Genomic DNA, 27,673 nt, shown 5'->3' on the forward strand with positions numbered 1-27,673 from the left:
CTTGTCCCAAATGGTCCTCTATTCCCTATATAGTGTGCTACTATTAAGCAGAGCCCTAATGGAGTAGTGCACTGTAAAGGGAATTAGGGTGCCATTTGGGACGAGGTCACGATTAGTCAATTTGCTTCTTATGTGATTGTTACCCAACTAGAATCCGAGACAGTACATTCTAGAATGTGACAGCAGACAGGAATAATACTGTGATATTGTTTGTAGTTGTGTGATTCTGTCAAACAGTAATTTAATGTATCTCTCTCTTTAATATATATATATATATATATATATATATATATATATATAATTATGTCTAGAAATGTATTTATAGTGTATACCTTATATGTGGACAAGATATAAAGTATGTATCATGTCTGGACTGTTTGCATTCACAAAAACATTGTCATTTTTACAATATTAAAAAATACCAATATAAACCTTCTGTCATAATTTATTACAAGCTTATTGAAACATCTATGATCAGTTGTTTTATACAACCTGCAATACTCTACTCTCTTGTTCAATCTTATACTCTGTTATACATTTTATATAATCATATGCTCTCTTTTATACTCTTACTAACTATTACTAGAGTTAATTGATACTGAATCCACAGGCCTGCCCCTTCCTGGAGCATCCCCAAATACAACAGGAAGCCTTACAATCCGACACTATACTGATATATAGGTAGAGTCTCAAATTACACCCTATTCCCTATATGGTCAAAAGTAGTGCATTATATAGGAAATAGGGTGGCATTTAGGTTGCAACCTCTCTCTCTCACACACACAGTGTGGATTATGGCTGAATACAACTGCCTCCACCCCTGCTCCGCTTGTCATGAGTCAGTTACCTATAATTGAAAAGTTCTCGTTGTAACGATGAATTAGCAGTCTTGACTAATTTCCCTCTATCAGGATTACCATCTCCGACTTAGCTTACAGCTCCCATGAAGTGCCTTTGCTAAGTTTTCAGAATTGCATCTCATGAACACAAAGTAAAGAAAAGGAACTATTGTTATAAATAACACATAAATGGATGCAAGTCAATTAATACAATCCATTTTAAAAGGTGATCCTTTTACATACACAGACTATCTAGCATTACATTATAAATAGCTCCAATCCTCTTAAATCTTGAAGGTGTCAGTGCCATATTCACTAAATATTATATGCATGTACAGAATTATGGGTGCAAGAGTTCATTAAACATTACAGACATCATACAAAAAGTATTTTAGAGATGGCATAAAGGTATAGTTCGACAAAGATTAGATACAATTTATATCCATTTTCAAAGCACCATCTTGGTATAACCACTGAGGGGAGAGCTGCTCCTAAAGGCAGACCAATTGGAGAGGTGAAAGCAGGGAGAATGAAAAGCACGCGGCTAAATGTAATGACAACATTGATGACATTACACCAGTTCAACTACATTAGGTTCTATTGGTGAGCTCTTAGGTTATATTAAAGTATATTGGTGGGTTCTTCTTAGGTTATACTAGGTTCTATTCGTAGGTTATACAGTTCATTCTGAAAGTATTCAGACCCCTTGACTTTTTCAAAATTTTGTTACGTTACAGCCTTATTCAAAAATTGATTAAATGATTTATTTTCCATCAATCTACACACAATACCCCATAATTAAAAAAAAATATATATATTTTTTTATTTCATCTTTATTTAACCAGGTAGGCTAGTTGAGAACAAGTTCTCATTTGCAACTGCGACCTGGCAACACAGAGTTACACATGGAGTAAACAATTAACAAGTCAATAACACAGTAAAAAAAAAGGGGAGTCTATATACAATGTGTGCAAAAGGCATGAGGAGGTAGGCGAATAATTACAATATTGCATATTAACACTGGAGTGATAAATGATCAGATGATCTTGTACAGGTAGAGATATTGGTGTGCAAAAGAGCAGAAAACTAAATAAATAAAAACTGTGGGGATGAGGTAGGTGAAAATGGGTGGGCTATTTACCAATAGATTATGTACAGCTGCAGCGATCGGTTAGCTGCTCAGATAGCTGATGTTTGAAGTTGGTGAGGGAGATAAGTCTCCAACTTCAGCGATTTTTGCAATTCGTTCCAGTCACAGGCAGCAGAGTACTGGAACGAAAGGCGGCCGAATGAGGTGTTGGCTTTAGGGATGATCAGTGAGATACACCTGCTGGAGCGCGTGCTGCGGATGGGTGTTGCCATCGTGACCAGTGAACTGAGATAAGGCGGAGCTTTACCTAGCATGGCCTTGTAGATGACCTGGAGCCAGTGGGTCTGGCGACGAATATGTAGCGAGGGCCAGCCGACTAGAGCATACAAGTCGCAGTGGTGGGTAGTATAAGGTGCTTTAGTGACAAAACGGATGGCACTGTGATAAACTGCATCCAGTTTGCTGAGTAGAGTGTTGGAAGCGATTTTGTAGATGACATCGCCAAAGTCGAGGATCGGTAGGATAGTCCGTTTTACTAGGGTAAGCTTGGCAGCGTGAGTGAAGGAAGCTTTGTTGCGGAATAGAAAGCCGACTCTTGATTTGACTTTCGATTGGAGATGTTTGATATGGGTCTGGAAGGAGAGTTTGCAGTCTAGCCAGACACCTAGGTACTTATAGGTGTCCACATATTCAAGGTCAGAACCATCCAGTGTGGTGATGCTAGTCGGGCATGCGGGTGCAGGCAGCGATCGGTTGAAAAGCATGCATTTGGTTTTACTAGCGTTTAAGAGCAGTTGGAGGCCACGGAAGGAGTGTTGTATGGCATTGAAGCTCGTTTGGAGGTTAGATAGCACAGTGTCCAATGACGGGCCGAAAGTATATAGAATGGTGTCGTCTGCGTAGAGGTGGATCAGGGAATCGCCCGCAGCAAGACCAACATCATTGATATATACAGAGAAAAGAGTCGGCCCGAGAATTGAACCCTGTGGCACCCCCATAGAGACTGCCAGAGGACCGGACAGCATGCCCTCCGATTTGACACACTGAACTCTGTCTGCAAAGTAATTGGTGAACCAGGCAAGGCAGTCATCCGAAAAACCGAGGCTACTGAGTCTGCCGATAAGAATCTGGTGATTGACAGAGTCGAAAGCCTTGGCAAGGTCGATGAAGACGGCTGCACAGTACTGTCTTTTATCGATGGCGGTTATGATGTCGTTTAGTACCTTGAGTGTGGCTGAGGTGCACCCGTGACCGGCTCGGAAACCAGATTGCATAGCGGAGAAGGTACGGTGGGATTCGAGATGGTCAGTGACCTGTTTGTTGACTTGGCTTTCGAAGACCTTAGATAGGCAGGGCAGAATGGATATAGGTCTGTAACAGTTTGGGTCCAGGGTGTCTCCCCCTTTGAAGAGGGGGATGACTGCAGCAGCTTTCCAATCCTTGGGGATCTCAGACGATATGAAAGAGAGGTTGAACAGGCTGGTAATAGGGGTTGCGACAATGGCGGCGGATAGTTTCAGAAATAGAGGGTCCAGATTGTCAAGCCCAGCTGATTTATACCGGTCCAGGTTTTGCAGCTCTTTCAGAACATCTGTTATCTGGATTTAGGTAAAGGAGAACCTGGAGAGGCTTGGGCGAGGAGCTGCGGAGGGGGCGGAGCTGTTGGCCGAGGTAGGAGTAGCCAGGTGGAAGGCATGGCCAGCCGTTGAGAAATGCTTGTTGAAGTTTTCGATAATCATGGATTTATCGGTGGTGACCATGTTCCCTAGCCTCAGTGCATTGGGCAGCTGGGAGGAGGTGCTCTTGTTCTCCATGGACAAAGCAAAATATATATATATACATTTAAATGTTTTACAAATGTTTATAAAAATACATACTGTATATACTGAAATATCACATTTACAGAAATATTCAGAACCTTTACTCAGTAGGTTTTTGAAGCATATTTGTTTGTAAAGATGTCTGAGTGTTGGAGTGTGCGGTGTGCCCCTGGCTATCCATTAATTTAAAAAACAAGAAAATGGTGCTGGTTTGCTTAATATAAGGAATTTGAAATGATTTATAGTTTTAATTTTGATACTTAAGTGTATTTTAAACCAAATACTTTTATACTTTTACTCAAGTAGGTATTTACTGGGTGTCTTTTACTTGAGTCATTTCCTATTAAGTTATCTTTACTTTTCCTACTTTTTATTTTCAGATTTTCAGATCCTCTCAAGCTCTGTCAGATTGGATGGGGAGCGTCACTGCACAGCTATTATCAGGTCTCTCCAGAGATGTTTGATCGGGTTCAAGTCCGGGCTCTGGCTGGGCCACTCAAGGACATTCAGAGACTTGTCCCGAAGCCACTCCTGCGTTGTCTTGGCTGTGTGCTTAGGGTCATTGTCCTATTGGAAGGTGAACCTTCGCCTCAGTCTGAGGTCCTGAGCGCTCTGGAGCAGGTTTCCATCAATGATCTCTTTGTACTTTGCTTCGTTCATCTTTCCCTCGATCCTGACTAGTTTCCCAGTCCCTGCCACTGAAAAACATCCCCACAGTATGATGATGCCAACCCCATGCATCACCATAGGGATGCTACCAGGTTTCCTCCAGACGTGATGCTTCGAATTCAGGCCAAACAGTGTCTCCTGACCCCTCCTGTCTCAGCCTCCAGTATTGATGCTGCAGTAGTTTGTGTCGGGAGCTAGGGTCAGTGTGTTATATCTGTCTTATCCGGTGTCCTGTGTGAATTTAAGTATGCTCTCTCGAATTCTTTCTTTCTCTCTCTCTCTCTCGGAGGACCTGAGCCCTAGGATCATGCCTCAGGACTACCTGGCCTGATGACTCCTTGCTGTCCTCAGTCCAACTGGTTGTGCTGCTGCTCCAGTTTCAACTGTTCTGCCTGCGGCTATGGAACCCTGACCTGTTCACCGGACGTGCTACCTGTCCCAGACCTGCTGTTTTCAACTCTCTAGAGACAGCAGGAGCGGTAGAGATACTCTGAATGATCGGCTATGAAAAGCCAACTGACATTTACTCCTGAGGTGCTGAAAACCACTGTGATTATTATTATTATTATTTGACCCTGCTGGTCATCTTTGAAAATTTGAACATCTTGGCCATGTTCTGTTATAATCTCCATCCGGCACAGCCAGAAGAGGACTGGCCACACCTCATAGCCTGGTTCCTCTCTAGGCTTCTTCCTAGGTTCTGGCCTTTCTAGGGAGTTTTTCCTAGCCACCTGTATTGCTTGCTGTTTGGGGTTTTAGGCTGGGTTTCTGTACAGCACTTTGTGACAACAGCTGATGTAAGAAGGGCTTTATAAATACATTTGATTGATTGAGGCCAAAAAAAATCAATCTTGGCTTCATAAGACCAGATAATCTTGTTTCTCATGGTCTGAGAGTCTTTAGGTACCTTTTGGCAAACTCCAATGTGCCTTTTACTGAAGAGTGGCTTCTGTCTAGCTAGCCTCTCTACTATAAATGCCTCATTGGTGGAGTGCTGATGGTTGTCCTTCTGGAAGGTTCTGGAGCGCTGTCAGTGTGATCATCGGGTTCTTGGTCACCTCCCTGACCAATGCCCTTCTCCCTGATTGCTCAGTTTGGCCTGGCGGCCAGCACTAGGATGAGCCTTGGTGGTTCCAAACACAAGAATGATGGAGGCCACTGTGTTCTTGGGGACCTTCAATGCTGTAGACATTTATTGGTACCCTTCCCCAGATCTGTGCCTCAACACAATACTGCCTCGGAACTCTCCAAACAATTATTTCGACCTCATGGCTTGGTTTTTGCTCTGACATGCACTGTCAACTGTGGGACCTTATATATACACACAGGTGTGTGCCTTTCCAGATCATGTCCAATCAATTGAATTTACCACAGGTGGTCTAGAATCAAGTTGTAGAAACATCAAGGATAATCATTGGAATCAGGATGCACCTGAGCTCAATTTCGAGTCTCATAGTAAATATGTAAATAAGGGATTTCTGTTTTTAATAAATTTGCAACAATTTCTAAAAACTTGTTTTTGCTTTGTCATTATGGGGTATTGTGTGTAGATTAATGAGATTGATTGAACATTTTTAATTTTAGAATAAGTCTGTAATGTAACAAAATATGGAAGAGGTCAAGGGGTCTGAATACTTTCCAAATGCACTGTATTAGATTATATCGGTGGGTTTTTCTCAATTCCAGTATGTTCTATTGGTGGGTTGTTCTTGGACTATATTAGATTCTATTGGTGGGTTCTTCTCAATGCTTTTAGGTTCTATTGGTGGGTTCTTCTTGGGTTATTTTTTATTCTATTGGTGGGTTCTTCTCAATGCATTTAGGCTCTATTGGTGGATCCTTAGTTTCTATTACGCTTTTCTGGTGGGTTCTTCTATGGTTATTTTTAATGCTATTACAGTTGAAGTAGGACATTTACATACACCTTAGCCAAAAATATTTAAACTCAGTTTTCACAATTCCTAACATTTAATCTTAGTAGTAATTCCCTGTCTTAGGTCAGTTAGGATCACCACTTTATTTTAAGAATGTGAAATGTTAGAGAGAATTATTTATTTCAGCTTTTATTTCTTTCATCACATTCCAAGTGGGTCAGAATTTTACATACACTCAATTAGTGTTTGGTAGCATTGCCTTTAAATTGTTTAACTTGGGTCAAACGTTTTGTGTAGCCTTCCACAAGCTTCCCACAATTAATTGGGTGAATTTTGGCCCATTCCTCCTGACAGAGCTGGTGTAACTGAGTCAGGTTGATAGGATCCTTGCTCGCACATGCTTTTTCAGTTCTGCCCAACATTTTCTATAGGATTGAGGTCAGTGCTTTGTGATGGACACTCCAATACCTTGACTTTTTTGTCCTTAAACCATTTTGCCACAACTTTGGAAGTATGCTTGGGGTCATTGTCCATTTGGAAGACCCATTTGCAACCAAGCTTTAACTTCCTGACTGATGTCTTGAGATGTTGCTTCAATATAGCCACATGATTTTCCTACCTCATGATGCCATCTATTTTGTGAATCGCACCGGTCCATCCTGCAGCAAGGCACCACCAAAATATGATGCTGCCAGCCCCGTGCTTCACAGTTGTTATGGTATTCTTCAGCTTGCAAGCCAAGCCACCCCCTTTTTCCTCTGAACATAATGGTCAATATGGCCAAACAGTTCTATTTTTGTTTCATCAGACCAGAGGACATTTCTCCAAAAAGTACAATCTTAGTGCAGTTGCAAACTGGCTTTTTTATTTTGGAGCAGTAGCTTCTTCCTTGCTGAGCAGCCTTTCCTTTATGTCGATATAGGACTTGTTTTACTGTGGATATAGATACTTTTGTACCCGTTTCCTCCAGCATCTTCACAAGGTCCTTTGCTGTTGTTCTGGGATTGATTTGCACTTTTCGCACCAAAGTAAGTTCATCTCTAGGAGACAGAACACTTCTCCATCCTGAGCGGTATGACGGCTGCGTGATCCCATGGGGTTTATACTTGCGTACAATTGTTTGTACAAATGAATGTGGTACCTTCAGGCATTTGGAAATGACTCCCAAGGACGAAACAGACTTGTGGAGGTCTACATTTTTTTTTTCAGAGGTCTTGGCTGATTTCTTTTGATTTTCACATGTCAGGCAAAGAGGCACTGAGTTTGAAGGTAGGCCTTGAAATACATCCACAGGTACACCTCCAAATGACTCAAATTATGTCAATTAGCCTATCAGAAGCTCCTAAAGACATGATATAATTTTTTGGACTTTTCCAAGCTGTTTAGGCACAGTCAACTTAGTGTATGTAAACCTTCGACCCACTGGAATTGTGATACAGTGAATTATAAAGTGAAATAATCTGTCTGTAAACAATTATTGGAAAAATGACTTGTGTCGTGCACAAAGTAGATGTCCTAACCGACTTGCCAAAACTATAGTTTGTTAACAAGAAATGTGTGGAGTGGTTGAAAAATCAGTTTTAATGACACCAACCTAAGTGCATGTAAACTTCCGACTTCAACTGTGTGTTCTATCGGTGGGTTCTTAAGGCAGGATGCCGGGCATTTGAGCTTTTTAACACTACATGGCCAGCCTGGTAATTTGGGATAGAGGGACAACAATGTGGGAAGGGAGAAGGGGCTTACAGGAGAATAACGGATTGTCTTTATTTTGTCCCCAGGTGCAACACTCCAAACTTCTCCCTCCTTCCGTTCTCTCTTTCCTCCATCTGTTCCAGCTCTCTAAAGTGCAACGTCCTGCTGAAGCCCCTGCAGGAAAATGGGAACAAGCATTAGTTCAGGAGGTCCCTTCTTGTTCAGGTGGTCCCTTCAGTCTCTTTTCTTCTGTGTGGTGCCTAAATACGACCCCACTAAAGGCCTTGCAGTAGGGCTGTGTTAAACTCGGTAACCAGGAAGTCAATGTGGTCCTTCTCTTTGGTCTTGAAGGCCTCAGCGATGATGCGAGCAGCGTCCCGGTGCTCTCTACCCCTCAGGGAGACCCCGTTCACCTCCAGAATCACCTGTCCCACCTTCAGCTGCCCACAACTGTGTGCCGAGCCCCCCTTCTGAGAGAGAGAGAACAGAGAGAAAGAGAGAATTAAACATCAAATAAATAATCCCTTTTTGTAGACAGGATGTGTTCTTGCTAGAGAAAAGAGAGTATAAACAAAAGATACGAAGGTGGATACGAGAGCATTGTTTTGGATTCAAGGAAAGTTAGAGGTAGAGGTAAAGGTAGAGTTAGATGTAAAAGGTAGTGGTAGACGTAGAGGTAGAGGTAAAAGGTAGAGATCGAGGTAAAAGGTAAAGGTAGAGATCAAGGTAAAAGGTAAAGGTAGAGATCGAGGTAAAAGGTAAAGGTAGAGATCGAGGTAAAAGGTAAAGGTAGAGATCGAGGTAAAAGGTAAAGGTAGGGGTAGAGGTAGAGATCGAGGTAAAAGGTAAAGGTAGGGGTAGAGGTAGAGATCGAGGTAAAAGGTAAAGGTAGGGGTAGAGGTAGAGATTGAGTTAAAATGTAGAGGTAGAGGTAAAAGGTAGAGGTAAAAGGTAAAGGTAGGGGTAGAGGTAGAGATTGAGTTAAAAGGTAGAGGTAGAGGTAAAAGGTAGAGGTAAAGGTAAAGGTAGGGGTAGAGGTAAAAGGTAAAGGTAGGGGTAGAGGTAGAGATAGAGGTAAAAGGTAAAGGTAGAGGTAGAGATTGAGTTAAAAGGTAGAGGTAGAGGTAAAAGGTAGAGGTAAAAGGTAAAGGTAGAGGTAGAGATTGAGTTAAAAGGTAGAGGTAGAGGTAAAAGGTAGAGGTAAAGGTAGGGGTAGAGGTAGAGATTGAGTTAAAAGGTAGAGGTAGAGGTAAAAGGTAGAGGTAAAAGGTAAAGGTAGGGGTAGAGGTAGAGATTGAGTTAAAAGGTAGAGGTAGAGGTAAAAGGTAGAGGTAAAGGTAAAGGTAGGGGTAGAGGTAAAAGGTAGAGGTAAAGGTAAAGGTAGGGGTAAAGGTAGGGGTAGAGGTAAAAGTAGGAGTAGAGGTAGAGGTAAAAGGTAGAGGTAGAGGTAAAAGGTAAAGGTAGAGGTAGAGGTAAAAGGTAAAGGTAGAGGTAAAAGGTAGAGGTAGAGGTAAAAGGTTAAGGTAAAAGGTTAAGGTAGGGGTAGAGGTAGAGGTAGAGGTAGAGGTAAAAGGTAAAGGTAGAGGTAAAAGGTAAAGGTAGAGGTAGAGGTAAAAGGTAAAGGTAGAGGTAAAAGGTAGAGGTAGAGGTAAAAGGTAGAGGTAGAGGTAAAAGGTAGAGGTAGAGGTAAAAGGTTAAGGTAGGGGTAGAGGTAGAGGTAGAGGTAGAGGTAGAGGTAGAGGTAAAAGGTAGAGGTAGAGGTAAAAGGTAAAGGTAGGGGTAGAGGTAAAAGGTTAAGGTAGGGGTAGAGGTAGAGATAGAGGTAAAAGGTTAAGGTAGGGGTAGAGGTAGAGGTAGAGGTAAAAGGTAAAGGTAGAGGTAAAAGGTAAAGGTAGAGGTAGAGGTAAAAGGTAAAGGTAGAGGTAGAGGTAAAAGGTAGAGGTAGAGGTAAAAGGTTAAGGTAGGGGTAGAGGTAGAGGTAGAGGTAGAGGTAAAAGTAGAGGTAAAGGTAAAGGTAGAGGTAGAGGTAAAAGGTTAAGGTAGGGGTAGAGGTAGAGATAGAGGTAAAAGGTTAAGGTAGGGGTAGAGGTAAAAGGTTAAGGTAGGGGGAGAGGTAGAGGTAAAAGGTAGAGGTAAAGGTAGATAGAGGTAAAAGGTAAAGGTAGGGGTAGAGGTAGAGGTAAAAGGTAGAGGTAGAGGTAAAAGGTAGAGGTAGAGGTAAAAGGTAGAGGTAGAGGTAGAGGTAGAGGTAAAAGGTAGAGGTAAAAGGTAAAGGTAAAAGGTTAAGGTAGGGGTAGAGGTAGAGATAGAGGTAGAGGTAAAAGGTAGAGGTAGAGGTAAAAGGTAGAGGTAGAGGTAAAAGGTAAAGGTAGAGGTAAAAGGTTAAGGTAGGGGTAGAGGTAGAGGTAAAGGTAGATAGAGGTAAAAGGTAAAGGTAGGGGTAGAGGTAGAGATAGAGGTAAAAGGTAGAGGTAAAGGTAGATAGAAGTAAAAGGTAGGGGTAGAGGTAGAGATAGAGGTAAAAGGTAGAGGTAGAGGTAGAAGTAAAAGGTAGAGGTAGAGGTAAAAGGTAGAGGTAGAGGTAAAAGGTAGAGGTAGAGGTAAAAGGTTAAGGTAGGGGTAGAGGTAGAGGTAAAAGGTAGAGGTAAAAGGTAGAGGTAGAGGTAAAAGGTAGAGGTAGAGGTAAAAGGTAGAGGTAGAGGTAGAGGTAAAAGGTAGAGGTAAAAGGTTAAGGTAGGGGTAGAGGTAGAGATAGAGGTAAAAGGTAAAGGTAGAGGTAAAAGGTTAAGGTAGGGGTAGAGGTAGAGGTAAAAGGTAGAGGTAAAGGTAGATAGAGGTAAAAGGTAGAGGTAGAGGTAGAGGTAAAAGGTAAAAGGTAGAGGTAAAGGTAGAGGTAAAGGGAGGAATGATGTAGAGCTTTGTGCCTTGTCGACTCCTGTCTGTCAGGAAAAACAAGGACAGTGAGAACGGAGACATCAGGACAGATACATGAGGACAGAGACATCAGGACAGAGACATCAGGACAGAGACATCAGGACAGAGACATCAGGACAGAGACATCAGGACAGAGACATCAGGACAGAATCATAAGTCTAGCTGAGAACAGAGGAGGCCATGGCAGGAGGGGGCTGATAACCCAGGCAGCAGGGCAGGCAGGCTCAGCCCTGGGCACTTAGCGCCAGAGCCTGTACCCCTTAGTGCTCTCACTGTTCCTTTACTGCATTCTACTTTACTGCTTCCTACAGCACATTCAACTAAGTTTAGTGAAAAACACAACCACATATCACAGTTATTAGAAGTAGACCCTTCTTTGAAATAGTTATCCGCTATCAGCAGAATTAGTGCCAGGAAGATTAAAATCAAGTCTGGGATGTGAGTGCAAGAAAGAGGCTAAACAATACTTTTGGACAGCAGAAGTAGTTCCCACTTAAGTTGAAGCATTACACTGTTTACCCTCATTACGACAGAGGGGGAAGGCATTCCAACCATCTAACAAGATGGCACTCTAGCTGCTGCTGCATAGACTTGAAATTGGCTGTGCATGTTATGGAAACCCATTGAGTGTTATGGCAACCCATTGAGTGTTATGGCAACCCATTGAGTGTTATGGCAACCCATTGAGTGTTATGGCAACCCATTGAGTGTTATGGCAACCCATTGAGTGTTATGGCAACCCATTGAGTGTTATGGCAAACCATTGTGCGTTATGGCAAACCATTGTGCGTTATGGCAAACCATTGTGCGTTATGGCAAACCATTGTGCGTTATGGAAACCCATTGTGCGTTATGGCAAACCATTGTGCGTTATGGAAACCCATTGTGCGTTATGGCAAACCATTGTGCGTTATGGCAAACCATTGTGCGTTATGGCAAACCATTGTGCGTTATGGAAACCCATTGTGCGTTATGGCAAACCATTGTGCGTTATGGAAAACCATTGTGCGTTATGGAAACCCATTGTGCGTTATGGAAACCCATTGTGTGTTATGCAAACCATTGTGTGTTATGGAAACCCATTGTGTGTTATGGAAACCCATTGTGTGTTATGGAAACCCATTGTGTGTTATGGAAACCCATTGTGTGTTATGGAAAACCATTGTGTGATATGGCAAACCATTACGGGTTATGGAAAACCATTGTGTGATATGGCAAACCATTACGGGTTATGGAAAACCATTGTGTGATATGGCAAACCATTACGGGTTATGGAAAACCATTGTGTTTTATGGCAAACCATTACGGGTTATGGAAAACCATTGTGTGACAACTTCTTCTCCTTAAAGTTCTCTTGATAATATTCTAATGGCACCAACTTACCAAATGTAAAAATGCCCCATATCATTCAGGCAGTGAAACAGTCAAATCCCATTTCTATTCTCTGGCTGTCCTATCCTGACATAACCTTTTCAACAATGTCACATACAATTGCTTGTATGATGATTCAGGGCCAACCAAAAGTCTCCATCTCAAATGGCATCATATTCCCCCTGCAGTGCACTTCTTTTGCCCATGGCCCATAGGGACTGTATACAGGGAATAGGATGCCATTTGGGATGCATAAATTGACTGTTATTTAATCATACTAATGGTGGTGAAACATAATTGATGTAATGAGGCAGTAGTATCTGTGCCATGTCAGCTGGTGGGCCTGTAAATGCCTGGGGAACCAGTAGGACTCTATTGGACTATAGAGATTTATGGGGGCTGCTCGTGAGGAGTATTTCTTATGGATATCCCTGCACGACTGTCATACAAACCCCTCAATCAGACTCTCCATATCTTGTGAGTCTGAATTAGGTACGAGGATGTTCCGCACATAAAAGACTGCAGAAACACACTATGTACTGTTGTGCATGTCTTTTGACCAGAGCACTCAGCTCAGAAGTTGTGGACTTTCTATGCAATATTGTGTTCTTTGGGAAGCAAACTCAGTGTATAATATGAAATCACATGCTGTACTTGTAGATACATTATTGTTAAATGAAAACAAAAAGATGAATAATGTTAGAATTTAGGTCCACTTCAGTCTGTCCACAACATCCTGTAGACCTGAATAGATTACCCAAGTTACCCATTACCCATTACCCACTAACCAGGTGGTAGAAAACTTTCTTCAACAAAGTTAAACATCCCCAGGAGAGATTCCTTGACCTGCTTTGAAATGATTATCAATGCAAATATAGGTTGTTATCATGCACATAAACAGATGTTCTGGGAAGCTCACATTTAAGATGAAAGAGAAAATGGTAATGTCTCTGTTTTTCTCCCCAATTTTGTGGTATCCAATTAGTAGTTACAGTCTTGTCTCATCACTTCAACTCCCATATGGACTTGGGAGAGGCGAAGGTCGAGAGCCGTGCGTCCTCCAAAACACAACCCAACCAAGCCGCATTGCTTCTTGACACAGCGCACACTTAACCCGGAAGCCAGCCGCACCAATGTGTCAGAAGAAACACCGTACACCTAGCAACCGTCAGCGTGCACTGCACCCAGCCCGCCAGAGTCACTAGTGTGCGATGGGATAAGGACATTCCTGCCGGCCAAACCCTCCCCTAACCTGCTGGGCCAATCGTGCGCCGCCCCATGGGTCTCCAGGTCGCAGCGACAGAGCCTGGACTCAAATCCAGAATCTCTAGTGTCACAGCTAGCACTGCAATGCAGTACCTTAGACCACTGCACCACTCGGGAGGCTTCTCTGTCATGTTTGATGCTTGCTGTAATCCATATTGCACTCATTAACACTACAATACGTATCAATACGCACAGACCTTTAGGCACAACATGGGGGTTCTACTTCCACATAGGAGGCTATGGTTCTTACTATTTACAGACTTCACAGTACAAAAGCCTTGTGTAGTCTTCATACTACATTCATGTTCAAAGTTATCCTAAATGTTACAGTATGATAAACTGATGCAGAATCATCCAGATATTCCCTATACAAGTGCACTTCTTTTAAATGAACCTCCTTGTCAAAAGCAGTGCACTACATAGGGAATAGGGTACCATTTGGGAATCAGCCTCTCTCTCACCTGTACGGTGACGATGCGTGGCAGTGGCTGCCGTGTGTTTGCACCTCCCTCTATAGCAATGCCCAGAGTGTTGGCATTCTTTACCACACGTACCAGAGTAAGTATGGGCACTGGAGAGCCAGGCTGCTGCAGGGCACACAAGAAGACATCATGGAATAAGGACATAGAATAAGGACCTTGAATAAAGAATAGGAATAAGGACATGGAATAGTGACCTAGAATAAGGACCCAGAAAACAGACCTAGAAAAATGACATAGAATAAGTAGTGGACTACAGTATAAAGGGAATAGGATTCCATTTGAGACTCATCCATGTTGTTTCTGTTGTGATATGGGCCCTTGGTGGGCCTCACCTGTTTGGATGCCAGTACTGCAGAACCCTGGGCCCCCTGGGGCCCTTGTGTGGCCTGGCTGGCCTGGTTCTTAGTTGGCCAAGGACTGCTGTCTTTACTGAGCCCTCGTGCCTCAGCAATGTCCACCCCACTGTCCTCACTCAGAGTCTGACCACTGTCTGACAGCTGGGACAATGTGGTGCCTGGATACATAAAGGAAAGTAAATTTGATTTTATATATATATATATATATATATATATACACACATTCATGTAAAGCCATACTCACAGGCAAGCACACAGACAAACACAGGTATAGGTACACAGATACACATTAATCTTTACCTCTCTGCTGGGGCTCGGGCCTAGCCTCAACAGTCAGTCTGTGTGTGTCGGCCATGACACACAAACCTCCCTGGCTGAGGGAGGGAGAGCAGGGGGAGCAGGACCTGTCTGGACTACATGGGGAAGGTCCCAGTACAGAGAGAGAGGGACAGGGTGAAGGACAGGGGGAGGGAAAGGGGGACAGACATGGGGATGGACCAGGGGAGGGACAGGGAGAGAGACAGGGAGAGAGACATGGGGAGGGACCAGGGGAGGTAACAGGCTTCTCATGGGAGCAGGATCTGAAGATGGGAAGCTTGATGAATGTGTCCTTGTTCTGAGGACCAGAGTGCTTGGGATGAAGGGAGCCAGGGCAGGAATGGTGGCCAGAGCTGGAGCAGCCGTGATGTGTTTGGGGGGTGTGGTGGTCGGAGGAGGTAGTTGTGGAGATGTGGAGGGAGCTTTGGCAGGTGTGGTGAAGAGAGTTCATGGATGTGTCATTGCCAGAGCTTGGATAGACACTATGGCCAGTGCCAGTGTTGGAGGTGGTATGATGGCCAGGGTTGGGGGTGGTATGATGGCCAGGGTTGGGGGTGGTATGATGGCCAGGGTTGGGGGTGGTATGATGGCCAGGGTTGGGGGTGGTATGATGGCCAGGGTTGGGGGTGGTATGATGGCCAGGGTTGGGGGTGGTATGATGGCCAGGGTTGGGGGTGGTATGATGGCCAGGGTTGGGGGTGGTATGATGGCCAGGGTTGGGGGTGGTATGATGGCCAGGGTTGGAGCTGTTATGATGGCCAGGGTTGGAGCTGTTATGATGGCCAGGGTTGGAGCTGTTATGATGGCCAGGGTTGGAGCTGTTATGATGGCCAGGGTTGGAGCTGTTATGATGGCCAGGGTTGGGACAGGTGTGATGGAGGTCAGAGCTAGGGGAGTTGGAAGTTTGGTGGTTTGAGAAGCTTTGGAAGGCTTTAAGGTGTTTGTGGTGACATTCCTGGTGCAGCCTGGTGGGGGCAGTAAAGACCAGGCCAGATTGGGAGTGTCTGGATAAGAGGCGCTTGGACTGCTCCCTCTCCCTGTCCTTCGGATGTCTGGGCTGGGTCTGTCCGGGTCCGGGGGGAGGAGGAGGCTTGAAGAACGGAGGAGACTCAGCTGTCGACTGCACTTCATTCTAGAAACAAAAAGGGACATTGTACAGAATTTTTTTACAAACAAACTCTGTACAAACTCAAGTCTGTCTGATGAAGGTCACCAAATGTCGTTTTTTCATGGAGAGAGTGTCACGCCTCACCTTTAAAATGCATTTTTCAAAAACATTAGCATTTAGTTATAATCCTGCACATCATAAACCTGACTATGATTTCAATCAGTCTGAAACAAACTCAAATACAGACTCACCAATGTAACGTCAGGTAGGACATTAGTGGTTGCCCCTGGATCTTGCTGTACAATGTCACCATGTGAGCACTCCTGAAAGAGAGAGAGACACAAGGTTGGTGTGTTACAATAATATGACTTCACCTGGTATTCCACCTGAATTGTTAGATACTACTGAATTGTTAGATACTACTGAATTGTTAGATATTACTGCACTGTTGGAGCTAAGAAAATAAGCATGTCGCTACACCCGCAATATAATAATATAATAATATATGCCATTTAGCAGACGCTTTTATCCAAAGCGACTTACAGTCATGTGTGCATACATTCTACGTATGGGTGGTCCCGGGAATCGAACCCACTAACCTGGCGTTACAAGCGCCATGCTCTACCAACTGAGCTACAGAAGGACCACTTGCAATAACATCTGCTAAATATTTGTATGGGACCAATCAAATTTGATTTGACCGTATCATCCAAAATAAACAGGCCCAGCCATAGACTCACTGACCTGCCTCCCAGTACAATGTTGTGAGACAATCATGTGCTGAAACATTAACCATGAACTGTGACTAAAGACCTCAATCAACCATTAACACAGGAAGTTAATTTAGTTGATACAATATAAATTAACTTCAATGACTTGTTAACTAAGGGTGGGATTTTACAGCTATATTAATGATGAGGTCAACATGATCAATTATACAAGCACAGAGTGGACAAGCTCTGCAGAACCAGCCAGGCATGGCAACCAGCCAGCCATGGCAACCAGCCAGCCATATCAAACAGACAGCAACACTGTCACCTTGGACCATGGGGAAACTGTCAAACACATGCACACACCCACGTTCACACACGCTAACATTAACAACTGCTGAGCATAAAAGACATCCTTGGGTTCGGCTCAGTCATCTTACAGATAATCTCTTCTCACAATGGTTTCAAATCCTGCTGGTTCACCACTGAATAATCTCTGCTTTGTTGGAGAAAATGGCACCCTATTCTGTATTAAGTGCAGTAAATAGGGAATAGGGTGCCATTTTGGATACAAACACTGTTTTATCAGTTTCTATTAAAGCGTGGCTGGGTCTCAGACTCAGTTGGATGGTTACAGTGTGTTATAGCGTTTTGTAGAGTGACTTGGCAGAGTGAGGTCCCATTCAGCTGGTCCGGGCCACATCGGTGGAATATTGACGCTATAGAACACTGCTGCTCAGTAATCTCATCTGAAGTCACTGCTCCGTTTCATTTGACACTGGCAACAGTCAGAGTGCAACTTCCAATGGATGAAAGATGAGAGAAGATGCCAGGAAGAAACACCCACATACAGTCAGTATACAGCCACCATAGACTTCAATAGGCACGCAAGAATGCACCCATGCACACACGAATGAACACACACACACACTGAGTAGTCCAGAACCATCCAATAGGAACACACCTGTAAGTCAATCCATTCTACACGGTTCCTCCTACCTTGGTAGAGCAGAGAGTGGCCGGGTTGGAGTGGCTGTGGCTGGCTGAGGGCTCAGCGTGTATACAGCGGCTGTATGGGTGCACAGGGTGTAGGGATCCCATTCCTCCGTGCCAGGCCTTCAGAGCCTCCCTCTCGCGATGCAGCACCAGGCCATCATACAGCTCCAGTTCCTGGGGAGCCACCTGACTCCGCACCTCAGATAGCAGGGACAACTGGAGGGAGGACAGGAGCATAGGATTAGAATGAGTAGAATGGGCCTCCTCATTCAATGAAATGATCCGATAATGATATGTTGGCCATATTGAGTGGATTGGTGGCCATTTTGAGTTGCCAAATAAAAGGTGAGAAGGGGAATCAGCACACCGTGTTATGCTCCCATGGGAATTTATAAGACAACGTTTTGAGCACCATGTTTTGATCAGGTCTGCTTTGACAAAAAAAACTAGAGGGAGGCCAGAAGGAAGCATGGATTAACAACTGAGACCAGGAACCTCATAGAGAACATGTATGGGCATGTTGGATGAGTGACTGTGTGTACATGAAATGCAAATGTTCTCAACAGTTGTGGAGGTACCATCATCAAGAGAGTAAAATATTGACCATAAGATGAACCAGGCACCCAGGTGTATCCTGAATGGCACCCTATTCCCTATATCATACACTACTTACTACCAGTGCCCAATAGTACACTATATATAGAATAGGGTGCGTTACCTTGGCACGAGTGTTGAAGAGCTCAAACAGGGCCATGGTCAGGGGCTCCAGGCCGATATGTCCCTCCTGGTACTCCCGCAGGTAGTAGCCCATGGTCTGTCTCTCCGGGTCTGTCAGCAGCAGGAAGGCCTGCTCCTCCAGAGACACCTGGAAACCCAGGGGCCCCACACCTTGACAAACAGACTGATTGGAGGGATAGAAGGAGGGAGTGAAAGAGAGTGGGTGGGGGGAGGGAATGAATGAACCCACAAGAAAAAAGACTACAGTTTACTATGTAAATATTTAGTCAACCGTAGTATATTATACACTGTAGCATCACTTGATCGTGTAGTGCTTACCATAGAACTTTGTAGTATGCTATAGTTATTAATATGTTCACTCTTTTTAACATGCACTGTTGGAGCTCAGAGCTTAATAAACTCATTGTACTGCAAGTTCATTATTTATTTTTTGTACCTTCATTTAACTAGGGAAGTCAGTTAAGAACAAATTCTTATTTTCAATGACGGCCTAGTGGGTTAACTGTCTTGTTCAGTGGCAGAACGACAGATTTGACCTTGTCAGCTAGGGGACCCGATCTTGAAACCTTTCGGTTTCTAGTCTAACGCTTAAAACTTCTTAAGGTATAGGGGGCAGCATTTTCACTTTTGGATAAATAGCGTGCCCAATTTCAACTTCCTGCTACTCATGCCAAGAATATAAGATATGCATATTATTAGTAGATCTGGATAGAAAACACTGAAGTTTCTACATCTGTTTGAATCATGTCTGTGAAAAGGCAAAACCCCAAGGACTAACCGTTCAGATTTTTTTAGGTCTCTGTCTGTTCACCGAGTTCTCATTGGCAAACGATAATTGTTTGCGATAAATGTTTTCAGTTCCTACCACTTCCACTGGATGTCAGTCTTTGGAATTTGGCTGAGATTATTCATTTGTGCAATTAAGAAGTAGGGCCATCCTGGAAAAGGATAAAAAAAAGGATGTTTTCTATTTCTGTGTATTGTGTAGCGCCTGCAGGGTTGAAATATGTTACCCTCTTTGTTAACTGCTGTGCTATCATCAGATAATAGCATCTTGTGCTTTCGCTGAAAAGCCTTGTTGGCTGGATTCACAACGAGTGTAGCTTTAATTGAATATCTTACATGTGTGATTTAATGAAAGTTAGATTTTTATATCAATTTATTTGAATTTGCTGCGCTGCATCTTCCCTGGTTTTTGGCCAAATGGGACGCACGCGTCCCCTATACCATAAGTAGTTTTAAAAGTAAAGTCCATAAAAACACTACTGTAAATACTACAGTATATATACTACAGTAAAGTCCACAAAAACACTACAGTAAATACTACAGTATACTACAGTAAAGCCCACAAAACACTACAATAAATACTTCAGAATACTTCAGAATACTACAGTAAGTCCACAAAAGCACTACAGTGAACAGAGTGTATAAAACATTAGGAACACCTGCTCTTTCCATGACATAGACTGACCAGGTGAATCCAGTTGAAAGCTATGATCTCTTATTGATGTCACTTGTTAAATCCACAACTGTATGAAGCATTGGAGTCAACATGGGCCAACATCCCTGTGCAACTTGTTTAGCACCTTGTAGAGTCCATGCCCCGACGAATTGAGGCAATTCTGCAGGCAAAATTGGGTGTTCTTACTGTTTTGTATATGGCACACTATTAGTGCACTGCACTATAGGGTAGTGTCCCAAATGGCACCCTATTCCCTAACAGTCAGCTGCTAGCGTGCCTGACCTCAGTCTCTGCCTCCCCCTGCCACAGCCAGCTAGAGAGCACAGCCAGCTAGAGAGCACAACACAGCCTTCATCTCTTCATCTCTCAGTCAAAGAAACACAGCCAAAATGTCAAGCGCATTTTATTCAATCTTTCAAGACACAGGCTTAGATTTAAAGCTTAATTCATGTTTTGTACACTAAGTGAAGTATTTAAATATAGTAATGCTACAATATTTATACCATAGCTCTCACTTGCGGCGCCGACAGATGGCTGATTCGCTTCCTAGGGAAACTATGCAGTATTTAGGTATTTTTACGTGTTATTTCTTACATTGTTACCCCAGGATTTTTTTTACATACGGTCGGGAGAAACTATTGGATATAAGAGCAACGTCAACTCACCAACATTACGACCAGGAATACGACTTTCCCAAAGCGGTTCCTCTGTTTGGTCCTTCACCCAGAACAATGAATCTGATCCCAGCCGGCGACCCAAAAACAACGGCACCGCAGAAGGGGCAGATAGAGTGTTTTTTTGGTAAGGCTCCATAGACGGGTACATCGCCCACCGCTCCCGAGTATACTACTCGTCAATGTCCAGTCTCTTGACAACAAGGTAGACGAAATCCGAGCAAGGGTTGCCTTCCAGAGAGACATCAGAGACTGTAATGTTCTTTGTTTCACGGAAACACGGCTCACTCGAGACACGCTATGGTGATTTCTTCACACATCGTACCGAAAGAAACAAGCATCTCTCTGGTAAGAAGAAGGGCGGGGGTGTATGCCTTATGATTAACAAACTGTGGTGTGATCATGACAACATACAGGAACTCAAGTCCTTCTGTTCACCTGACTTAGAATTCCTTACAATCTACCAAGAGAATTGTCTTCGATCATAATCACAGTAATATATATTCCCTCCCACGCAGACACATCGAAAGACCCTGGAATAACTTCATTTCACTCTATGTAAACTGGAAACCACATATCCCGAGGCTACATTTATTGTAGCTGGGGTTTTTAAAAGGCTCCCTAAATTTTACCAGCATATCAATTGCGCGACCTGGGCTGGCAAAACCCTGGATCGTTGTTATTCTAACTTCTGCGACACATATAAAGCCCTCCCCCGCACTCCTTTTGGAAAAGCTGACCACGACTGCAGTTTGTTGCTCCCAGCCAATAGACAGAAACTAAAACAGGACGTCCCCGTGCTCAGGTCTGTTCAACGCTGGTCCGACCAATCTGATTCCACGCTTCAAGATTGCTTCGATCACGTGGACTGGGATATCGTCCTTATAGCGTCGAAAAACAACATTGATGAATACGCTGACTCGGTGAGAAAGTTTATTAGCAAGTGCATCGGTGATGTTGTACCCACAACATCTATGAAAACATTCCCCAACCAGAAACTGTGGATTGATGGCAGCATTCGCGCAAAACTGAAAGCGCAAACCACTGCTTTTAATCAGGGGAAGGTGACTGGAAACATGACAGAATACAAACAGTGTAGCGATTCCCTCCGCAAGGCAATCAAACAAGCTAAGCATCAGTATAGAGACAAAGTAGAGTCGCAATTGAACGGTTCAGACACAAGGTATGTGGCAGGGTCTACAGTCAATCACGGACCACAAAAGAAAACCAGCCCCATCACGGACCACGATGTCTTGCTCCCAGACTAACTAAACAACTTCTTTGCTCGCTTTGAGGACAATACAGTGCCACTGACACGGCCCGCTACCAAAACTTGCGGGCACTCCTTCACTGCAGCCAATGTAAATAAAACATTTAAACGCGTTAACCCTCGCAAGGCTGCAGGCCCAGACGGCATCCCCGGCCGCGTACTCAGAGCATGCACAGACCAGTTGGCTGGTGTGTTTATGGACATATTCAATCAATCCTTATCCCAGTCTGCTGTTCCCACATGCTTCAAGAGGGACACCATTGTTCCTGTTCCCAAGAAAGCTAAAGTAACTGAGATAAACGACTACCGCCATGTAGCCCTCACTTCTGTTATTATATAGTGCTTTCAGAGATTAGTCAAGGACCATATCACCTCCACCCTACCTGACACCCTAGAACCACTCCAATTTGCTTACCACCCCAATAGGTCCACAGACAACGCAATCGCAATTACACTGCACACTGCACACTGCCCTAACCCATCTGGACAAGATGAATGCCTATGTAAGAATACTGTTCATTGACTACAGCTCAGCATTTAACACAGTAGTACTCTCCAAAATCGTCATTAAGCAGGGTTTCGACCCCGCCCTGTGCAACTGGGTCTTGGACTTTCTGACGGGCCTCCCCCAGGTGGTGAGGGTAGGAAACAACATGTCCACCCCGATGCTCCTCAACACTGGGGCCCCACAAGGGTGCATTCTCAGCCCTCTCCTGTACTCCCTGTTCACCCATGACTGCGTGGACATGCACACCTCCAACTCAATCATCAAGTTTGACACGATATCGGTAGGTTACCAACAACGACAAGACGGCCTACAGGGAGGAGATGAGGGCCCTCGGAGTGTGTTGTCAGGAAAATAACCTTACACTCAATGTCAACAAAACAAAAGGAGATGATTGTGGACTTCAGGAAACAGCAGAGGGAGCACCCCCCCTATCCACATCGACGGGACAGTAGTGGAGAAGGTGGAAAGTTTTAAATTCCTCTGCGTACACATCACGGACAAACTGAAATTGTCCACCCACACAGACAGCGCAGTGAAGAAGGCACAACAGCGCCTCTTAAACCTCAGGAGGCTGAAGAAATTTGTCTTGTCACCAAAAACACTCAAACTTTTACAGATGCACAATCGAGAGCATCCTGTCGGGCTGTATCACCGCCTAGGATGGCAACTGCTCCGCCCACAACCGTAAGGCTCTACAGAGGGTAGTGAGGTCTGCACAACGCATCACAGGGGGCAAACTACCTGCCCTCCAGGACACCTACACCACCCGATGTCACAGGAAGGCCAAAAAGATCATCAAGGATGACAACCACCCGAGCCACTGCCTGTTCACCCTGTTATCATCCAGAAGGTCAGTACAGGTGCATCAAAGCTGGGACAGAGAGACTGAAAAACAGCTTCTATCTCAAGGCCATGAGACTGTTAAACAGCCATCACTAACACTGAATGGCTGCTGCCAACATACTGACTCAGATCTCTAGCCACTTAACAATAATACATTGGATGTAATAAATGTATCACTAGTCACTTTAAACAATGTCACTTTATATAATGTTTACATTCCCTACATTACTCATCTCATAAGTATATACTGTACTCTATACCATCTACTGCATCTTGCCTATGCTGTTCGGCAATCGCTCATCCCTATATTTATATACATATTCCTATTCATTCCTTTACACTTGTGTGTATAAGGTAATTGTTGTGAAATTGTTAGATATTACTGCACGGTCGGAACTAGAAGCACAAGCCTTTCGCTACACTCGCATTAACATTTGCTAACCATGTGTATGTGACAAATAACATTTGATTTGATATGAGTAAGATATAGTATTTTTTCATGTGGCCAGATACCCATCTATCTCTGCAGGACCAGAATGACAGTATATTTTCAGCTCTCAGTCATCCCACTCACAGCACACCAACAGGTGTTAAATCTCTAACAGTAGAAACCCATTTAAAGTCATCAGGATAAGGGTGAGTCAAACAACTTGTTTTGCCCTGAGAATTTCATCATTGTTATTCAGCTACAGCTTGAAATGGCTATTCCCTCTTTAAATAGACCGGATTTTGGAATATTGAGGAAGATCCAGTACCAAGCCGTTGATAGATGTTACGGTCAGGATCTTCATCTTAGATACCATCCATGGTTAAATGATGGCACTCAACATGATCCACTTCCATTGATTCTAAAATGGGTGAGAGCTGTTCAGAGGACTCTTTCTGACACAGTTTTGATTGCAATATCTGATGATATACCGCAACACACTATTTTGGAGGACGCGTGTGCCACGAGTTAGAGGTTATAGCTTTGTTGGAGTGTGAAATCCACCGTCAGGAGCACTACAATGAGAAATATGGGGTCAGGCCCAGAGAGTAAAGAGAAAATGAAAGAGGTAGTTAGGGGGCTCAGAAGCAAAGCATCAACTGTTGTTACTCTAAATTACAAAGCTATCCGCTCTGCTCCCCGCACACCTGTCGCCACCACCACTACCAGGCTCAACTCAGAATGTAATGCATCCCAAAAAGGCACCTTATTCCCTATGTAGTGCACTACTATTGATCATGCTTTGGTCAAAAAGAGTGCACAATATAAGAAATAGGTTTCCATTTGGGACCCAAATCTCGGCTCTGATAAAAAAGACGTTCATTTTCTCCCAAAGGTCATCCTACCGGTTTTACTATGGTATCATTCCAACACAACCCTGTTTATGTGAGCTCCCAGATTCTGCAATGAAATCTATACAGTGGAAGAGCAGTCACTTATATGGTTACCTGTCAGGCCTATAAAAGGTGTGAAGGAGAGTTGATGATGATGAACACATGCTTCACTGCTAGTCTGCTACAACAGGATGAAGGACAGGGAACACTGTGGAGAAAACACTGCTAGTCTGATACAGCAGGATGAAGGACAGGTAACACTGTGGAGAAAACACTGCTAGTCTGATACAGCAGGATGAAGGACAGGTAACACTGTGGAGAAAACACTGCTAGTCTGATACAACAGGATGAAGGACAGGGAACACTGGAGAAAACACTGCTAGTCTGATACAGCAGGATGAAGGACAGGTAACACTGTGGAGAAAACACTGCTAGTCTGATACAGCAGGATGAAGGACAGGGAACACTGTGGAGAAAACACTGCTAGTCTGATACAGCAGGATGAAGGACAGGGAACACTGTGGAGAAAACACTGCTAGTCTGATACAGCAGGATGAAGGACAGGGAACACTGGAGAAAACACTGCTAGTCTGATACAGCAGGATGAAGGACAGGGAACACTGGAGAAAACACTGCTAGTCTGATACAGCAGGATGAAGGACAGGGAACACTGGAGAAAACACTGCTAGTCTGATACAGCAGGATGAAGGACAGGGAACACTGGAGAAAACACTGCTAGTCTGATACAGCAGGATGAAGGACAGGTAACACTGGAGAAAACACTGCTAGTCTGATACAGCAGGATGAAGGACAGGTAACACTGTGGAGAAAACACTGCTAGTCTGATACAGCAGGATGAAGGACAGGTAACACTGTGGAGAAAACACTGCTAGTCTGATACAGCAGGATGAAGGACAGGTAACACTGGAGAAAACACTGCTAGTCTGCTACAACAGGATGAAGGACAGGGAACACTGTGGAGAAAACACTGCTAGTCTGATACAGCAGGATGAAGGACAGGGAACACTGGAGAAAACACTGCTAGTCTGATACAGCAGGATGAAGGACAGGAAACACTGTGGAGAAAACACTGCTAGTCTGCTACAACAGGATGAAGGAACAGGAAAAACACTACAGCAGGATGAAGGGAGAAAACACTGCTAGTCTGATACAACAGGATGAAGGACAGGTAACACTGGAGAAAACACTGCTAGTCTGATACAGCAGGATGAAGGACAGGGAACACTGTGGAGAAAACACTGCTAGTCTGCTACAACAGGATGAAGGACAGGGAACACTGTGGAGAAAACACTGCTAGTCTGATACAGCAGGATGAAGGACAGGGAACACTGTGGAGAAAACACTGCTAGTCTGATACAGCAGGATGAAGGAAGGAACACTGTGGGAACACTGTACAGCAGGGAGAAAACACTGACAGGAACACTGTGGAGAAAACACTAGTCTGATACAGCAGGATGAAGGACAGGGAACACTGTGGAGAAAACACTGCTAGTCTGATACAGCAGGATGAAGGACAGGGAACACTGTGGAGAAAACACTGCTAGTCTGATACAGCAGGATGAAGGACAGGGAACACTGGAGAAAACACTGCTAGTCTGCTACAACAGGATGAAGGACAGGAAACACTGTGGAGAAAACACTGCTAGTCTCATTCAGCAGGATGAAGGACAGGTAACACTGGAGAAAACACTGCTAGTCTGATACAGCAGGATGAAGGACAGGTAACACTGGAGAAAACACTGCTAGTCTGATACAGCAGGATGAAGGACAGGTAACACTGATGGATAAAACACTGCTAGTCTGATACAGCAGGATGAAGGACAGGTAACACTGGAGAAAAATACTGCTAGGACAGGATGAAGGACAGGTAACACTGGAGAAAACACTGCTAGTCTGCTACAACAGGATGAAGGACAGGGAACACTGGAGAAAACACTGCTAGTCTGATACAGCAGGATGAAGGACAGGGAACACTGGAGAAAACACTGCTAGTCTGATACAGCAGGATGAAGGACAGGAAACACTGGAGAAAACACTGCTAGTCTGATACAGCAGGATGAAGGACAGGAACACTGTGGAGAAAACACTGCTAGTCTGCTACAACAGGATGAAGGACAGGGAACACTGTGGAGAAAACACTGCTAGTCTGCTACAGCAGGATGAAGGACAGGAAACACTGGAGAAAACACTGCTAGTCTGATATAGCAGGATGAACAGGGAACACTGTGGAGAAAACACTGCTAGTCTGATACAGCAGGATGAAGAACAGGGAACACTGTGGAGAAAACACTGCGAGTCTGATATAGCAGGATGAAGGACAGGGAACACTGTGGAGAAAACACTGCTAGTCTGATACAGCAGGATGAAGGACAGGGAACACTGTGGAGAAAACACTGCTAGTCTGATACAGCAGGATGAAGGACAGGGAACACTGTGGAGAAAACACTGCTAGTCTGATACAGCAGGATGAAGGACAGGGAACACTGTGGAGAAAACACTGCTAGTTTGATACAGCAGGATGAAGGACAGGGAACACTGTGGAGAAAACACTGCTAGTCTGATACAGCAGGATGAAGGACAGGGAACACTGTGGAGAAAACACTGCTAGTCTGATACAGCAGGATGAAGGACAGGGAACACTGTGGAGAAAACATTTTCAGCATCATCAATGACAAAAAGATAAAACACTGTATCATACACTCACCTGTCTCTCCCCCTCTCTTTCTTTCCTCCATTGTCATTGTAGACAGAGAAGGACAACAGAATGCTTACAACAACATCACTAAATTTGAACATCTAATCATCAGGAATGAGTCCAAACTCTGTGGCTTTTGTCAGTCTGCAACTAATGAGCTTTGTGATTGGAGATGGGTGGTCAGGGCATGTTGATTTAGTACAGGTTAGTGCCGTTTCAACAACCTAACATGCTGACCAGACCGGACACGTCGCGTGCGCGAGCGTCGCAAATTAAATTTAGAAATCCATGTTATTCAATTATTGCGCGCCAAGGAGCGTCTGCGACACCGAGGGCTAAAATAGAACTCATTCCTATTTCTGACGCAGATCACACTGAAAGTCTTGCCTCTCCCATCTCCTCATTGGTTATACCCACGTGGGTGACTGAAAGACTAACTGTTTTGCCGGTAGTTGTGGTAAAACAATGAAAGTTTAGATGCCATCACCATATAAGTTAAACAATGAAAAAGCCTGGAAGGAGAAGATATGACTAGAAATGATTTGGTTGGCCGTTTTATGTGTGGATGAATTGTCGGAGTAGAGGTTCTTGTGCATTTCAGGAAAAATAACAAA

General features: G+C 44.0%; 1 protein-coding gene and 1 long non-coding RNA gene across 2 annotated transcripts in view; one reads left to right on the plus strand and one right to left on the minus strand.

Annotated features, from left to right (window-relative positions):
- Positions 1–2,925: 2,925 nt before the first annotated feature.
- Positions 2,926–27,673, minus strand: part of LOC118374210 (whirlin-like) — a 110,706-nt gene continuing 85,958 nt past the window's right edge. Inside the window, exons 6-12 of the mRNA XM_052479945.1 lie at positions 18,247–18,429; positions 17,532–17,744; positions 16,074–16,145; positions 14,697–15,846; positions 14,373–14,554; positions 14,020–14,145; positions 2,926–8,457 (exon numbers count right to left, since the gene is read on the minus strand). Of these exons, the coding sequence (XP_052335905.1) occupies positions 8,263–8,457; positions 14,020–14,145; positions 14,373–14,554; positions 14,697–15,846; positions 16,074–16,145; positions 17,532–17,744; positions 18,247–18,429 (2,121 nt within the window). The 3' untranslated portion in view covers positions 2,926–8,262. The remainder of the gene's footprint in view (positions 8,458–14,019; positions 14,146–14,372; positions 14,555–14,696; positions 15,847–16,073; positions 16,146–17,531; positions 17,745–18,246; positions 18,430–27,673) is intronic.
- On the plus strand, positions 9,528–9,953 carry LOC127911734 (uncharacterized). The gene is made up of 4 exons (XR_008079130.1): positions 9,528–9,541; positions 9,643–9,686; positions 9,761–9,797; positions 9,898–9,953. It is a non-coding gene; the product is annotated as an uncharacterized LOC127911734 (long non-coding RNA).

The sequence above is a fragment of the Oncorhynchus keta genome, chromosome 25 (genome assembly GCF_023373465.1).
Source record: "Oncorhynchus keta strain PuntledgeMale-10-30-2019 chromosome 25, Oket_V2, whole genome shotgun sequence".
NCBI lineage: Eukaryota > Metazoa > Chordata > Actinopteri > Salmoniformes > Salmonidae > Oncorhynchus > Oncorhynchus keta.